Below are 18,254 nucleotides of genomic sequence, written 5' to 3'. Positions count from 1 at the left end.
CTGGGGCTGGTCCTATGCCTGGTTTATAGAAAGAGTAAGCATTTAAGTGAGCTTCGTGTTGTCTTCAGTGCTGGTGTACTCTGGATAGATCAGCCAGTCTTTTGGAAAGAGTACCAGTAAGATATGTGGAAGAATGCAGAAGCGAGCTGCAGGTAAGGATTCAAAAAGCCTTTGGTGATGGTAGACTGAGTCTTTCCTACCTGTCTCCCTTTATGCTTTTATGGATGGCTCTGGCGTTCTCCCTCTTTAAAAGGTGGTTGTGTTTCCTTGCATGTCTCATGCCGTCTACACTGACCCTATGCTGCTCTAGAGCCAGGATGGAAAGTATCTGAAAGGGAATCCGAGCCATGTTCTATGGATTTCCCAAAACAGCCATGCATCAGCTCCTTTTCCTCCTTAGCTAAATCTCCCATCACTGGGAAAGATTGTTCAGCAGTAACTGGCTTTGTGACTCATGAAGTTGATGGGACATGCAGCCAGCACTTTCACATTCATAGTACTGCCATCCCTCCTAAGGCTGAGCCTAAACCTTCCCTAGAGATGTGTGAGGGAAAATAGCTCCTCTGTAACAGAGACACGAGGTTTATAAATAGTAGGATAGTTATTTTATTGAAAAATTATCTTTCTGCTCAACGTCTATTTGGGTGTAATATTTGAAAAACATTAATGAAGCTTAGAACACTACTAAAAGTTCTTAAAATAGATCTTAAATTTTAATTTTGGCTCAACCTGCCATCTTGAAATAAAATAATTGATACTTTTAAAACAAAAAAAAAACAATACTGGGTTTCTTTCTACATTCTCATCTACAGATGAGAAATGGAGGCCTCAAGAAATGAAATGTCTTGCCCAAGTTCGCATAACATGTGACAGAATTCAAATTCAAGTCTCTCCTCCTTTTTCTAGCTAAAATCCTTGAGAATGCCCTCTGCAATCGCTGCCTCTGTTTCCTTTCCTCTCAATCATTTCATTTCTCTTCAGTCAGACTTCCAACCTAACCATCCAACCAAAATGGCTCTCTGAAGTTCCCACTGATTTGTTAATTGCCAAACCTAATGGCCTTCTCTCAGTCCTCATTCTCCTTGACCTCTGAAGCCTTGGACACTGTCGATCACTTTCTTCTCTCAGTTTCTCTATGATACTGATCTCTCCTGGTTCTCCTCCTACCTGTGTGACTGTTCTTTCTCAACGTTCTCTGCTGGTTATTTGCCCAGATCTTATCTGCTAACCATAGGTGTCATACAAGGCTCTGTCCAAGGCCTTCTCTTCTCCCTCTATAGTCTATATCAATGATTCCCAAAGTGGGCGCCACCGCCCCCTGGTGGGCACTGCAGCGATCCAGGGGAGACAGTGATGGCCACACTTTTTTGTATTACATTCTATTCTGAGTTCAATAAATAGTTTCATAATTTCCAGGGGGCGCTAAGTAATATTTTTTTCTGGAAAGGGGGCAGTGGGCCAAAAAAGTTTGGGAACCACTGAGCTATGCTATTACTCTTGGTGTCTCATCAGCTCTCATGGACTCTGTAATCATCTCTGTGCAGATGGTTTTTAGTTATTTGTCCAAACTTAACTTCCCTTTGATCTCTAGCATCATATCTAACGGCCTATTGGACTTCTCAAACTTAACATCCCAAAAATATCTCATACTCAAGATGTCCAAAACCGAACTTATCATCATCTTCCCACACAAGCCCTCCCCACTTCCTGACTTTCCTGTCACTATTAAGGGGAACATCACCTTCTTAGTCACACAATCTAGGTGTTATCTTTGACTCCCAACTCTCTCTTACCACCCCCATATCCAATCAGTGGCCAAGTCCAGTCATTTCTATCTTCTTAATATCTCTCCAATACTTCCCTTTCTCTCCTCTGAAACTGCTGCCATCTTGGTGTAGGTCTTTATCATCTCAAACCTTTTGCTAGAGCTTTCTTGGGGATCTACCTGTCTCAAGTCTCTCTAAACTCTTATCCATCCTCAAACCAATAGTCAGTTGATCTTCCTAAAGCCCAGACCTAGCCACATAACTCAGTGTACCTCTCTCCAATAAACTCCAGTGTTCTCCATTATCTTCGGAATAAAATAAAAAGCCTCTTTTTTGTTTTAAAGGGTCTCATAATCTTTTTCTTCCCAGCTATATAACCTTCTTCTACCTTACTCTCTCATCTATGCACTCCATGATCAGATGACACTGGTCTCCTCACTGTTCCAACCAAAAACATTCCATCATCCAACTGTAGACCTTTCACTGGCTATCCTCTGTACCTGGAATTCTCTCCCCTCTTATCTCTGCCTCCTAAGTTCTGTGACTTCCATCAAGCTTCTCCTCAAGATCCACCTTCTGCAAGAAGACTTTCTGTCTTCCTTAAGCTTAGTATTTTCCCTTTGAGACCACCCTAGTGTGGCCTTCATGGATCTTATAGGTATGTAGCTGTTTGCATGTGGTCTCCTTCATTAGAATGTGAGCTCCTTAAGGCCAGGGACTGTCATTTGCCTTTCTCTATATCCCTGTATTTTAACATAGTACCTGGCACATAGGGAGCACTAACTAAATAAATGCTTGTTGGCTTGTTTCAAATGAAGTTTGTATTTGGTCTCTCAAGTATGAGTAGGATTTTAATATTTATTACATATATAAATTATATATTATATATAAATTATATATTAAATATATCGATATATTATTTTATTTATATATATATATATAGTTATATGTTACACGTATTAAATATATGTCAATATAGTTAATATTTAGAGTGTGCTCAGGGACCTAGCTGGGGGAGAGAAGAGACAGAGGAAGATCATTTTGACATGGCAGAGTTCTCAGGTGGCAGTTAAGAGTCAGTGAGCCTCCATTCACCATCAAAAATTGGCATGAAGGGGGGCAGCTGGGTAGCTCAGTGGATTGAGAGCCAGGCCTAGAGACGGGAGGTCCTAGGTTCAAATCCGGCCTCAGACACTTCCCAGCTGTGTGACCCTGGGCCAGTCACTTGACCCCCATTGCCTACCCCTTACCACTCTTCCACCTATAAGTATACACAGAAGTTAAGGGTTTAAAATTAAAAAAAAATTGGCATGAAGGGGGCAGCTAGGTGGTTCAGTGGATAGAGTGCCAGGCCTGAAGATGGGATGTCCTGGGCTTAAATATAGCCCCAGAAACTTCCTAGCTTTATAACCCTGTTCAAGTCACATAACCCCTAGCTCTTACCACTCTTTTGCCTTGGAACCAGTACTTAGTAGCAATTCTAAGAAAGAAGGTAAGAGTTTATTTTAATGGCATAAACAATAAAGTGATCCAAATCCAGACCTCTGGAAGTTTGCTTTGGGAATTACTCTGTAGACAGATGCAGTGTTTACACTCTGTACTACCCCCACCTCACACACATATTCACCCAAGAGACCTGGATGCCAGATTTTGTTTTTCCTCTCAAAGGTAAAGTTCACCAATCTAATAAAGGACTTGCTCAGCAGATGAATGTACCTGAACTCATCAGACTTCGTTAGAAAATAGAAATGTTGCCTTTAACTGTTTATTATCATGTTAATGAAAATTATATATTAATATTGTCAAATGAGATCATGTTTGTAAAGCACTTTGGCACAATGTTTGGCACATAGTAAATGCTTATTCCTTCCTCTTCCCCTTTCCCTCTTATACCATGGAACCTTGGTTTTCCACATGCAGGAATGAGATTTCTATGTGAAAAAAAATTGCATGTCTTTCTTCAAAATATTTGTTTTGAAATTATGATATCAAAGCCAGACTTGGCACAGCACCTATTCAATTCAACAAGAGTATGTTAAGTGGGGGGCAGCTGGATAGCTCAGTGGATTGAGAGTCAGGCCTAGAGACAGGAGGTCCTAGGTTCAAATATGGCCCAGACACTTCCCAGCTGTGTGACCCTGGGCAAGTCACTTGACCCCCATTGCCTAGCCCTTACCACTCTTCTGCCTTAGAACCAATACACAGTATTGACTCCAAGAGGATTAAAAAAAAAAAAGTGTATGTGAAGTGCCTGCTCTGTGTCAGGCACTGTCCTAGGTGCTGAAGGTACAAGAACCCAAAGAGGAGCAACCCTTGCCCTCAGACAGTTTACATTCTACTGCAGGGGATGCAACAGGCACACAGGTGCAATAAGTAAATACAAAATACATGCAAAAGGATGTCAAGAAACAGAGAGGACTCAGAGCAGGTAGGTAGTACAATGGATAGAGTGCCACACATAGAGTCAAGAGGACCTAGGATCTGATGTCACACATTTCCTAGCTATATGACCCTGGGAAAGTCATTTAACCCTGATTTCCTAGCCTTTGCTACTCTTCTGTCTTAAAATTAATGCTGAAATTAGAAAGGAAGGGTTTTTAAAAGAAAAGAATTTAGAGAACTGATCCCAAAGGGGATCACAGATGTGAGGCTAGAAGGGGAATTTAAGGTCATCTAGTTCCATGCTTTCATTTTACAGATAAAGAAACTGAGGAGCAGAGAGGATAAGGGAATTGGCCAAGGTCATATGGGTAATATACACCAGGGACAGGATTTGAACTGAGGTTCTCTGATGCCAAAATATACTTTTTCCACTGCTCTATATTGCCTCAATAAGAAAGGCCCTGGACAAAACATACCACCAAAACTGAGAGTTGGACTCAATAACCTCTAGGGTCCCTTCCAGCTTTAAACCTATGATTTAATAATTAGATCTATTCTTGAAACTTTTCTTCTTTGGACCTGCCAGATCTCATGTTCTTCTGGCATAAACTTCAAGTGCTCAAGGTCACTGCCATGCCAAGATGAGGCACCAAAAGATGACTTGAGCAAATCTTGCCGAATAACCAAGATATTTAGTAGAGATAGCTGCAGTGGGTAGATTTAGATTTAAGATATCCAAGCCCTCTCTCAGATTCTATTTCTGGCCCTCCATAGAATCCTGAGGAGATGGTTTAAAACCTGGAACAGTCTCTGTTCTCCCATCTCCTTGAAGGCAGAGCCAGCAGTTTACTTTCCTTCGTATCCCCAGCACATCGAGCAGTACATGGCACATAGAAAACATTTAATCAACGTCTTGATGGCTGTTTCTTCCTCTGTAGAATAGCTATGTCCTCCATTCTACATGGGAGAAAGGGAGAAAGACATAGTGAATAGAATGGTAGCCCTGGACTCAGGAAGCGCTAGGATTGAGTCTGATTTCTGACACGTTGCTTGTGTAGCCATGGGCAAGCCACTCTAAGCCCAAGACTTATCTACTAAGTTATAGATGAGTTTTAATCTTCGTTGTCATTCGCCAATGGACCAAAGTTCTTTGATGTATTGATTGTGCAGAAATATAAAAATAAATGGGTTGGTGTTAACAAATTAGTTTAAATATGCTCTATGGACTTTTGTACTTAGCGTGTTCAGACTAATCAGGGCTGGGGGAGAGGGAGGTGGTTCCAGCAGAAACAGGATGTCAATGACTGAGCCACCTACTTCTCAAGGCTATTATGGGGTAAAATTGAATAACGTATATAAAATCTGTAGGTGTTATCAGCTATTATTATTAGAAAAGTGAACTGACTTGCCTAAGGTCTCAGAACTAGTAAGCATTAGGGTCAGACTTGAACTCAAGGTCCTCTGATGGAGAACAGTGCCCTTATTACCTCTTGTATTTCAGAGACAAATTCTTTGAGCTGAATAGTTAGCTCAGAGACCATGTGGTCTAACCTCTACCTTAACAAAAATTCCTTCTACAATATCCATGACAAGTGACTCTTAGATCTTTGCAGGAAGCCCTCAGGGAGATGATTACCTTCTGAGGTGCCCCTCCCTGGATTTGAGCACACCTCAGCTTGGAACCCTGACTGATGTTGGCATGAGCCTTGTTCCTGGATGAGCCCTGAGCCTCCTCTGCCATCTTACAGCCAAGGTCTCATGTTTGAAAGATCGGGGACAAGCAAGCTGTTATTAAACCCAACATGATCATTTTTTTTTGCATGCTCCATTGCAGACCTGCCTATAGCAATGCTGCTCCAACACTTACTGCTTGACACTGGGGTGTAATTAGTTATTGTGCAAACCAAGCAAAATTATTTCAAATGGCTAGTCCCTCCTTGCCCTGCCTCCTGGAGAAAGGGGAGCTGAAGCAAGATCTTCTCTCCCTACAGTATAGAGGTACTCATTCCAGGTCTCCCTATTGACTCAAAGGCTTATGTCCTGGAATTGTGAAGGCAAAGGATGTGAACTCTGGAAAGGATCTTAGAAAGATCCTCTAGAACAGGGGTGATTTTTTGTGTCATGGACCCTTTGGGCAACCTGGCGAATGACTCCTTCTCAGTCTACCCCATATACCAAACGAATCCTCACTATAACCTCCCCAACTCTACTTGAGGACCTCCAGGGAGGAGGATCCCCTCACCTCTCAGAAAAATCCATTCTACTTTTAGACAGCTCTAATTTTTGATGAGATTTCCTGATATCAAGCCTAAATTTGATTCTTCCTAACATTCATCCATTGCTCCTACTTCCACCCTTTTGGGACCAAACAGAATAAGTCTAATCTTAGATGCTAGGTTTGCAAAAGGAAGCCAACTGTATTGAAATATAGTCATTAAAAAGAAAGTGTTTCGGTTCACTGGCTCCAAGTTAAGACCCCAGATTAAGCACTTCCCTTTCCATTAAGCAATTGATGGATGAATAAAAACAAAACCTTTTATTAAGCACCTCCAATGTGCTAAGTATTATAAAATCAAAGGACATGAGTTCTGGAAGAGATCTTAGAGGTATCTTCTAGACCAGATGTTTTTAGCCTTGTGTGTCCTGGCCCCCTTTGGGCAGTTAGTTTAGTGAAGCCTGCAGACTCTTCCACAGAATTATATTTACAAAAATGCATAAAATAAAATACACAGGATTACAAAAGAAGCAGTTATTTTGAAATGAGATATTTTAAAAAGGTTCACAGACCACCCCCTCCATTTAAGAGCCCTTTCACTTTCAACTCCCTCATCAGACAATTTTTTAGAGTTTTATTGAAAACCTCTGTACCAGGCACCATAAAGTCAAAGGATATGAGCCTAGAAAAGACCTTAGAGGAGGAATACTCTAACTCCCTCACAGAGAATTTGCTCTGATTATCACCCCCTTCTATAAACATACCAGTGACACTTGGTTCAAGAGCCACTCAGGGAATGTTAACAGAGGACATTCTGAAGAGAGGAAAACAAAATGTTCTTTCTCACAATTGAAAATATCTCCGAGAGTGAGGAAGAGCCCTGTGATTCCTCCCTGTAGGGCTTCGAGGGAGTGCTAGGATATCATTTGTCCTTGTTGATCAGGGTCAGATTAGATGAGATGGCCTATGAGATCCCTTCCAACATAGGCATTCTTGGGCAGCAATAAAGGAGGTATCTATATCTATATCTATATCTATATCTTTCAAGAATAAGGAATCCCATAATATTCAACCCTCATCAGACCACATCTGAAGAACTGGGCATCAAAATTTAGAGATGACGTTGATAAGCTGGACAGTGTCCAGAGGAAGGCAACCCAAATAATGAAGGGCCTTAGGTCCATGACATCCAAGGAATGGATGAAAGAACTGGGTATGATTGGGCTAGGGAAGAGAAGAGTCTGGAGACACATGGTAGTTGTCTTCAAGTATATGAAGGACTGACATGTGGAAGAAGCATTAGACTTAATTTATGTGACCCCAAAAATGTAGAGCCAGGAGCAATGGGTGAATGTAATAAGAAGCAAATTTAAGCCTAATGTCAGGAAATCTCATAAAAAATTAGAACTGTCCAAAAGTAGAATGAAGGACAGCTAGGTGGCACAGTGGATAGAGCTCTAAACATGGAATCAGGAAGACTCATATTGCCAATTTGAAATCCCACCTCAGACACTGTGTGACCCTGAGCAAATCATTTAACCCTGTTTGCCTCAGTTTCCTCATCTGTAAAATGAACTGGAGAAGGAAATGGCCAACCACTACATTATCTTTGCCAAGAAAACCCCAAAATGGCATCACAGAGAATCAGACATGGCTGAACAAAAGTAAAATGAGTTGCCCCCGGAAGTAAGGAGCTCCCCATCCTTGGAGGTCTTCAAGCAGAGTTGAGGAGGTGGTAGAAGGGATTCTTATGAGGTATGAGTTGGACTTAGATGGCCTCTGAAGTTCTTTCCAACTGATAAATTCTGAGATTCTGGTCCTATCATTGAATAAACGGATAGAGTACTAGTCCTGGAGTCAGGAAGATCTTAGTTCATGTCCTGCCTCTGACACAAACTGGCTCTGTAAGCTTTAACAAGTCATTAGTGCTTTTCCTCTGTTAATGAGGAAATTTATCCTTTACATAGCTTTTTTTGTATATATGTGTTGCATATTGTCTCCCACATTAGACTGCAAATTCTTTGAGGTATACAGCTGTCTTTTGCCTCATTTTATAGCCTTAGTGGTTAGCCCAGTTCCTAGCACATAGTAGGTACTTAATAGGTATGAACTGATTGATGTAACAATTCAGTGCTCTGAGAAACTCTAAAGCAATAAACATTTATTATTCACCTATAGCATGCCAGGCACTGTCCTAAGCACTGGGAATGCAAAGAAAAGAAAAAACATGCCAACAACAGAAACAAAAAAGTCTCTGTTCCCAAGAAGCTCACATTACAATTTGGGAGACAACCCACTAACCAAACTGTACATGCAAGATGTATACACAATGCTATAACAAAAGGATCACAGAGTTAAAGCTAGAGGCAACTTAGAGTTCAGTTCACCTGAATCCTCCAAGATCTTGGCCAAGTCATTTAACCTCAACAGAACTCAGCCTCCCCATTTGTAAAATGGGATGAGGTTGACCTAGATGGCCAATAAGATGTCTTCCAACCCTAAATCTTTGATCCCGTGAGGTAAAATTCCCTCTTCTTTTGAGGATGCCACCATTGTCCCAGTCACCAAGGTTTATAACCCCAGAAATATCCTTGAATATTTTTTTCTCCATCAATTCCTGTTTCCATTCACTCACCTACAGAATTGGAAGAGACCTTGGTAGCAGAGTTCAGACTTGAACAAGAATCTCTCATGTAGCATCCCTGACAAATGGCCATCCACTCTTTCTTAGAAGACTTCCAATGAGAGAGAGCTCACTATCTCCCAAGGTAGCCCTTCTACCGTCATGGTTAGGGAGCTTTTCTTTTCTTGGAGCTACCCCTCTTTGACTCAATCTGCCACAATACCTGCTGCTCTCATTAGATCTATTTCTGGCTGAACCCTGAGCCACAGAATACTCAATAATTCTGCCCTCTTTACCCTGTGTCTACTAGACTATGTTCATTCTTTTTTTAAAGCCCTTACCTTCCATCTTGGAGTCAATACTGTGTATTGGCTCCAAGGCAGAAGAGTGGTAAGGGTAGGCAATGGGAGTAAAGTGACTTGCCCAGGGTCACACAGCTGGGAAGTGTCTGAGGTCAGATTTGAACCCAGGACCTCCCGTCTCTAGGCCTGACTCTCAATCCACTGAGCCACCCAGCTGCCCCCTATGTTCATTCTTGAGGTCTATACAATGCCAGTCAGAGGGGAGAGCACTGCAAGAGCTAGGAAGGACAACTCCCATCATAGAGGGTCTCATGTTTGAAAAAAGAGAGAAACAAATAAGCTATTGTCAAACCAAACCCAATCCTTCTTTGCCAGCTTCATTTCAGACCTTACTTCAACAATGTTGCTCCAACACTTGCTACTTGATGCTGAATGTAATTAGTTATTGTGCAAACTGAGGAAAATTAGCCATGCTTCAGTTGGCTTCCCCCCCCCCCCCCGCCCTGCCTCCTGGGGATGGGAGACCTGACACCAGTTCTGAAACATCTAGGCACACATTCTAGGTCTTCCTACCCACTCACAAGATTTTCTCCTAGAACTATAAAGTCTGAGCATCTAAATTCTGGGAAAGCAGTGGAACTGCTTGTAGGCTCCAGGAGGGAGGAGGGAAGAGGAGAGGGAAAGAACATGAATCATGTAACTATGGAAAAATATTCCAAATTAATTAAATAAATTTTAAGAAAGAAAAAAGAAATTCTGGAAAAGGCTTCTGAGAATCTTGTATTCAATCAAGCATCCTTCACCTTTTTTGTGTCCTTAGACTCCCTGGGTAGCTGGGTACAACCTATCGAGACTCCCTCAGAATATCCTTAAATTCATAAAATATACAGGATTACAAAGGAAACCGCTTCTATTGAAATAGTTCTCAAAACAGTTTTTTAAAATATATTTATGAGCCCCAAGTTAACCCCCTCATAAGTTAACCAAATAATCAATGAATCAAAAATAGCTATTAAGCATCTACTATAAGCCAGGAACTTTGATGGATGCTGGGAATACAGAAAACAAAAATCAAGCAATTTCTTGCCCTCAAGCAGCTTATAATCTAGCCAAGAGGGAGAAACATGTCCATATATATGAATATCCGAAATATATACAAAATAGAGGCAAGACAATTTTGTCAGGGGGGTGGGAGGGAGGAAGGCATTAGTAGCTGGAAGAATTGGGAAAGGGATAAGAAGTACCTTGAAGAAAATTATGGATTCTAAGAGGTATAAGTAACAAAGGAGTGAATTCTAGGCATGGATGACAGGCAGTATAAAGGCACAGAGACGGGAGATAGAAAGTCATGTAGAAAATATTTGCCCTGCTTGTCACTCCTGGATATCACTGACTTATGAAGCATTTCAGATCAAGAGCCACAAGTAGAGAATGTTATAAGTACACATTTTGGGGAAGGTAAAACAGAATGTTCCCTCTGATAATTACAAATGTCTCTAAGAATAAGGAAGGAATCCTATGTTTCCTCCCTGGAGAACTTCAAACAAAAACTGAATGTCCACTCATCCTCAAGAGCCCCTTTCCAACATTCTCAATTCTAAGATCTATAAAATGGGAAGGAATAATACTTAAGCTATAATAGTGTATGTCTATTCAAGTCAGCAAGCATCTATTAAGCACCTACTAAGTGCCAGACTCTGTGTTAAGCCCTAGGAATATTAATGCATGAAGAAAGACAAAACAATGCACCCTTGACATTAATGCATTGCTGGTGGAGTTGTGAACTGATCCAACCATTCTGGATAGCAATTTGGAACTACACTCAAAGGGCTATAAAAGACTGCCTGCCCTTTGATCCAGCCATACCATTGTTGGGTTTGTACCCCAAAGAGATCATAAACAGACTTGTACGAAAATATTTATAGCTGCGCTTTTTGTGGTGGCTAAAAACTGGAAAAGGAGGGTATGTCCTTCAATTGGGGAATGACTGAACAAATTGTGGTATCTGCTGGTGATGGAATACTATTGTGCTCAAAGGAATAATAAACTGGAGGAATTCCATGTGAACTGGAAAGACCTCCAGGAATTGATGCAGAGCAAAAGGAGCAGAGCCAGAAGAACATTGTACACAGAGACCAATACACTGTGGTAAAATTGAATGTAATGGACTTCTGTACTAGCAGCAATGCAATGATCCAGGACAATTCTGAGGGATTTATGGAAAAGAACACTACCCACATTCAGAGGAAGAACTGCAAGAGTGGAAACACAGAAGAAAAACAACAGCTTGAACACATGGGTTGAGGCAGACATGATTGGGGATTTTGATTCGAAACTACCACACCAACGCAATGATCAACAATTCGGAAATAGGTCTTGATCAATGACACATGTTAAAACCAGTGGAAATGCGCATTGGCCATGGGTGGAGGGAGGGCGAGGGGTGAAGGGGAAAGTAGGAGCATGAATCATGTAACCATGTTAACTTTTCTAAAAAATGAATATTAATAAATGTTAAAAAAAGAAAAAAAGAAAAAAACAATCTGCCCTCAACGATTAGGCTGCTAGGTGATGCAATGGATAGAGTGCCAAGCCTGGAGTTCGGAAGATGAGTTTTCCTGCATTCAAATCCAGACTCAGATACTTATTAGATATGGGGATTGGGCAAGTCGCTTAACCTCATTTGCCTCGGTTTTCTCATCTGTAAAATGAGCGAAAGCAGGAAATAGAAGACCATTCCAGTATCTCTGCCAAGAAAACCTCGAATGGGATCACAGAGTCAGACGTGGCAAAAGACTGAAGAACACCCTCAAGGAACTTATATTCTAATGTAGGAAAACATATAAAAAGTAAATTTAAAAATCGGAGGAGGAGGAAAGCACCCAAACAGGCTTGTGGATAGAGAAAGCCTAGAGTCAGAACTGGTGCCCAGAGGATAATGAAAGTTAATCAAATAATCGATGAATCAAAAATAGCTATTGAGCATCTACTATAAGTCAGGAACTTTGATGGATTCTGGGAATACAGAAAACAGGCTAAGACACTTTCCTTAAAATGGAAGTCCTAAGAGGAGCCAGACTTTGCAGGAGTTTAGGGATGAGGGAGAGGATATTGTAAAGATTTCTGAGTGCCCTCACTAGTCAACCTTCAGCATTTCATGCTTTTTCCCCTTTTATACCCTAAGCATCTTGAGCTTTTCTATCTCTTAGAATTTTCTCTGCTTGGTCCTGGAGAAGCATTCTTTACCTTTGTATAATTTAAAGGGAAAAATTGGTAATGATTGGTAACCATCTCCAAGTAGAACAGGCTGCCTCTGAAGGCAGTGGGTTGTACCTCACTGGAGGTCATTGCCAGAAACCTGGATGACCATCTCTCATGGGCATTGTCCAGGGGATTCTTTTTTCAGATATGATTTAGATTGGATCAGTGGTTCCCATTTAGAGATTCTCCTCACCTCATGAGGGTTTACAATGATGGTCCAGGGAGCCTGTGCCTAAAATTCTTTAATGGCACTTTAAGCAGTAAAAAAAATAACAGACTATTTTGAGTGATATATTAAATAACCCTGAAGATTCACAACACATGGTGTTTTTTTTCTTGTTGAAAGGAATTTTTAGGGGGGGGGGAATGTTGAAAATCAGATCCTCCACAACTGGAAATTGGGAGGTCAAAAGCATGTAGTCATGTAAGATAACTTATGGCATGATGGAACCTGTGGGATACCGGGCAAGTCACCTGCCTGCCCTGGGCATTGGCTTCATCTTCAATATATAACAGTGATCACCCTGGCCCCCATTATCTGAAAAAGCAGCTGTCTTACATTTTACCCCTCTTCCTGGGTTCTTTGATACCTTTAAGGCAATTTGGAGGTAATCTAGTGTCTCTGTAGGAATATAGTTAGGGATAATCTGATTTCTAGGGTTAGTCGAAGGAAGGGAATTTTGAGAGAAGCCCTGAGAAAGGATTCTGGGTAGAAAGGAATTGTGAGTCTACAACTGGAAATAACTGAGCTTCACTTCCTTCTTGGATTTTGACCAAGCTGGAGGGAGGTTTTGTCTCTGCCTACAATTCCCGTCAATCTGAAGGAGGAGTTTTGTTTTGCAATTGTTTCAACTAAGAGTTTTAAGATATATTTTGTATAAGCTTTTTTTGCTTGGTTAGAGAGATAGTTTTGTTTACTGTAAAACTGTACATCTCTGCCATTGGCTCAAGTACACCAGGTATACCCAGTCTCTCACTGGGAATGTCCGTAGCATCTCATTTCCCCTCCCCATCACAACTTCCAGCACCTTATACCCATTAGAGCAACATGGAACCTTCATTATGCCCTCATCGTGGTAGGTTAATACCCAGACTCCAGTTTTTCAGCTTTTACCCCTCATGACCCTCAGGTGATTGATTGACTTGATGGGAGCTGGCAAAACACTTTGTCAGCATTCTGATCCAGATTCCTTTGGAATCATCTCATTAAAAAGTTTAGCATTCCTCCAGTTTTAGGGTTTACTGTACCCCAGTTCCATTTGGCCACATGTAAACCACCAACTCTGATTAGCTTTTACAAATGATTATTTACTTCAAAGAAATGGCAAAAAATATATATACAAACATGCCCCCCATAACTCTTGGAGCCTATTTTACCTTGTTGCCCTCCCCAGGCTCTGGGGAAGGGAAAGGAATCAGTTTCACAAATTGAGTAAATTCCAATATTGCATAGGCTGACCAAGTTCCAAGTCTGAAACCCCCTTAGGCTTGGATTCTTAGAGCTGGCAGCAATATTCAGCCTGTCTCCAAGGTTAACATGGCTCAAGCTTCTAGGTCCAGAGACTCCACTGCCTGGGTCTAGAAATCCCAAAAGCATTTTTCAGGATCATAGAGTCTTGGGGGAAAGAAGGCCCCTCACCCAGATCAATTCATGGCACCCATGCTATAGATAGATAAGACCTTGACATCCTCATGCCACTGGGGGAGAGACTGTCCCAGTCTGGTAGCCAATTCTGACCAAGCAGCCAGTGGAAAGAGTTGACCCCACCTGCATGGTAGGGAAATACAAAAGTGGGTCTCTGGTGCTTCCCATATTAAGTGCCGCCATGTTAAGTGATATCTGGTGCCGCCATATTAAGTGATCTAGGAAGGCACAAAACCAAAGTCTCACTACATAGTCAATTGAGGGGGTTCAAAGAAGAGCTCTACAAGATTCCTTCAAGTTTGATATTTCTAAATCAATGTGGTTGAAAAGGATCTCAAAGTCTGGGGTCTTAGAGATGCAGAGAAATAATGCTGATTAGAAGCAGAAGACTTGGGTTCAAATCTTTACCCCATCATATTCTTCCTGTGCAACTTGGGCAAGATATTTAACTCTCTGGGCCTCAGTTTCTTGACATGTAAAATGAATGAGTTAATTAGCATCAAAGCAAGATTCCTAGAGGAACCCAAGGGACTCATGATGAAAAATATTATCCACAGTCAAAGAGCGAGCTATTGGAATCTGCAGATCAAAGAACCACATTTTTCATTTTATTTCTTTCATGAGTTTTTATTGTACATATGACATGTACATCTTTTTTCATAGAATGAGGAATATGGAAATATATATTGCATGATAGCACTGGAATAATCTACATCAGATTAAATACCATCTTAGGAAGTGGGAATAGGGAGTGAGGGGAGAGAATATGAATCACAAAATGTCGGATAAAAATTGCCAAAAATTGTTTCTACACATAATTTAAAAAATAAAATAAAATAAAATGCATGAGTTAGACCAGTGATTCCCAAAGTGGGTGCTACCACCCCCTGGTGGGTGCTGCAGTGATCCAGGGAGCGGTGATGGCCACAGCTGCATTTATCTTTCCTATTAATTGCTATTAAAATTTTAAAAAAAATTAATTTCCAGGGGTGCTAAGTAGTATTTTTTCTGAAAAGAGGGCGGTAGGCCAAAAAAGTTTGGGAACCACTGAGTTAGACTATATGGTGTCTGAGGTCCCTAATGCCTCTAATGCTAAATAAAATAACATCAAGTTGATTTACTTTCTCTACTCCTTTCCTCTAACAATTTAAATTGCTTTAATTCCTACTGTTGGACCTTTATAAGTAACTATTCTCAGAGTTTAAAGACCACATTTCAGTAGCAACTGTAGGTTTACCAACCCTTCAAGGCAGAAGGGGAAGCATGATTCTCCTTATTTTGCAAATAAGGAAACTGAGGTTCAAAGAGGAGCCTTGGCTACAATCATAGCTAGCAAGCACTGGGACTTGAATCCAGTCTCCTGATATCAAATCATCCAGAAATTCTTTTGTATGACACACTATGTCATTGCCCTCTTGTTCTGTGAAGGGTCTCTTTAAAGTCTTAAAATCCCTTGGCCCCTTCAAGACTTGGCTAAGTTCAACCTTCCAGAGAAAGCCTTTCCTGATAGCACTGTAATCCCTTTGATTTATAGCTGCTCATCCCTTTCCCAAAACAATTACCATTTATCTATTATATATACATCTACAGTATATGTGAACATTTTGGGCCCCTCCAACAGGCTATAAGCTCCTCGAGGAAAGACTACTCCATTCTTTGTCATTGTGTGCCTAATCGTGTGTCTGGCATGTAGTAAGTACTTAAGAAATGTTGACTGATTGATTATGTACATGCTACACACTCAGTAAAATGTAACGTCCTCAAGAGCAGGGACTTTTGGTTTTGTATCCTTGCCACTTAATTCAGTGCTTGGCATACAACAGGTTCCTAAAGAGGGCTTGTCCACTAATTGATTGATTCAAGACCATGGAAGCAGAAAGAAAAACTCCCTGCCAATGAGAGCTGTGCCCAAGTGGAATGAGATGGCTTGAGAGGTGGCGGGTTCCCACTCCTCGGAAGACTTCAAGCAAATGATAAATGACCACTTGTTGAATGTTCTAGTGGGGATTCCTTTCTTGTATGTGAGTTGGGCTAGAATTAGATGAATCCTGAGGTCACTTCCAACTAGCAAGTTTTGTGATTGTTTGAAAGACTAGCCCCACAGAGAGCCATCTTCAGTGCCTCTAAATTGGGATAGCTCAATATCTCAGTAGTACTGACTGATGTCTTCCCCTCTATTCCCCCAAACCCTTGTCCTTCTGCATCCTCCTTTTCAGAGACTTGGAAGGAAAGTCCCATAAGCCTCTTGCACTTGGGATGGAGAATGATCGTGTCTTCAATGACTTGTGGGGAAAGAACAACATGCCTGTTGTCTTGAACAACCCATATTCAGAAAAGGAGCAGGTAGGTCTCTTGGCTGATAAGGACTGAGTGCCTTGCATGGAATGTGTATTTAATAAACATTTGTCAAATTAAACTAAAAAGGACTGAACCAAATTAAATGAAACCAGATTGAATTTACATCTAGAGTTGGCTACACACACACACACACACACACACACACACACACACACACACACACACAAATAAGTACTTCTAATGTTTGTTGTATCCCAGTCCACTCCACCATATTGTGAGCATTCAAAGACCGTGGTGTCTTAGTTGGAGCTCCTACCATCAAAGGCAACTTACAAATATTGCATTATACTGCATGGAAGAACACAGAGCACTTGAAAGGCCAAGAACTAGCTGCCTGGCCTGATTCACAAAGGACCAGATCTGGAGCAGCACCTCGGGTCTAGGTCATTAAAGCATAGCATCCAGTCAGAAAGCTCTTTGAGTCACTGGTTTGAGTTGGGTTGCTGTCCAACTGGCATTGGCTGAATTTTGACAGGAGCTCAATGCCACAGCCTAGGGATTATTGAGCTAGAAGAAACTGTAGGACAGGGAATGCTTGGTATTGAGAGGTACCTTGGAACAAAGAAAATCAAGTCACCAATCATTTAAATGTTTACTGTGTGCCAGGTCAGGGAGCTAGGTGGTGATGGGTGGAGTGCCAGACCTGGACTCGGGGAAACTCATCTTCCTGAATTCAAATGTAGCCTCAGACACTTACTAGCATTATCACCCTGGCCAATTCACTTATCCCTGTTTGCCTCAGTTTCCTCATCTGGAAAATGAGCTGGAGAAAGCAATTACAAACCTCTCTAATACCTTATCTAAAACAAAACCCGAATGGGAGGATGAAGAATCAGGCATGACTGAAACGGCCAAACAACAATGTGCCAGGGACTGTGCTACATTGGGAATGTAAATGCAAGCAGAAAGATAATTCCCTGCCCTCAAGGAGCTTATTATATTCTTTTTTTTGTTTAAACCCTTAACTTCTGTGTATTGTCTCATAGGTGGAAGATTGGTAAGGGTTGGCAATGGGGGTCAAGTGACTTGCCCAGGGTCACACAGCTGGGAAGTGGCTGAGGCCGGATTTGAACCTAGGACCTCCCATCTCTAGGCCTGACTCTCACTCCACTGAGCTACCCAGCAGCCCCCTAGCTTATTATATTCTAATGAGAAAAGACAACATAAAATTAAGGAGAGGGAATAATAGTACCCAACACAAGAGAATGTTAAAGTCTAGGAGGGGAATTAAGAGAGATGGCCTGGAAAGGAATAGAGACTTGAGTGGCCTACGTACCCCCTCCTTAAAATGGAGATTCTGGGAAGAGCTAGTCAATGAGATTAGTGTCATCAAATTTTTAAAAATTTTACAAAATTCCATTCTAAGTATTTCCACTTCTTTTTTTAATTATCTAAGCCAAAGACATTATTTTTGTATCATTCATTTAATTATTTGGTAACCTTCCTAGCAGGGTATACAACCTATGGATTTTCAATGCTTTATGATTCTTCAGATTTTCTAGAACTGAGGATATCAGAGGTGGGAGGAACCATAGAACAGGGGATATCAGAGCTGGAAAGAACCTTAGAACCTAGAATGTCAGAGGTGGGAGGAACCATAGAACAGGGGATATCAGAGCTGGAAAGAACCTTAGAAACTAGAATGTCAGAGGTGGGAGGACCTATAGAACAGGGAATATCAGGGCTGGAAAGAACCTTAGAA

The 18,254-nt window shown here is 41.2% G+C and overlaps 1 protein-coding gene across 1 annotated transcript in view; it reads left to right on the top strand.

Annotated features, from left to right (window-relative positions):
• Window positions 1–18,254, top strand: part of NOS1 (nitric oxide synthase 1) — a 108,074-nt gene that overhangs the window by 11,127 nt on the left and 78,693 nt on the right. Inside the window, exon 2 of the mRNA XM_044685444.1 lies at window positions 16,411–16,537. Within this exon, the coding sequence (XP_044541379.1) occupies window positions 16,411–16,537 (127 nt within the window). The remainder of the gene's footprint in view (window positions 1–16,410; window positions 16,538–18,254) is intronic.

The sequence above is a fragment of the Gracilinanus agilis genome, chromosome 1 (genome assembly GCF_016433145.1).
Source record: "Gracilinanus agilis isolate LMUSP501 chromosome 1, AgileGrace, whole genome shotgun sequence".
NCBI lineage: Eukaryota > Metazoa > Chordata > Mammalia > Didelphimorphia > Didelphidae > Gracilinanus > Gracilinanus agilis.
The sequence above is the reverse complement of the archived record's forward strand: the minus strand, read 5'-3'. Positions and strand labels throughout refer to the sequence as shown.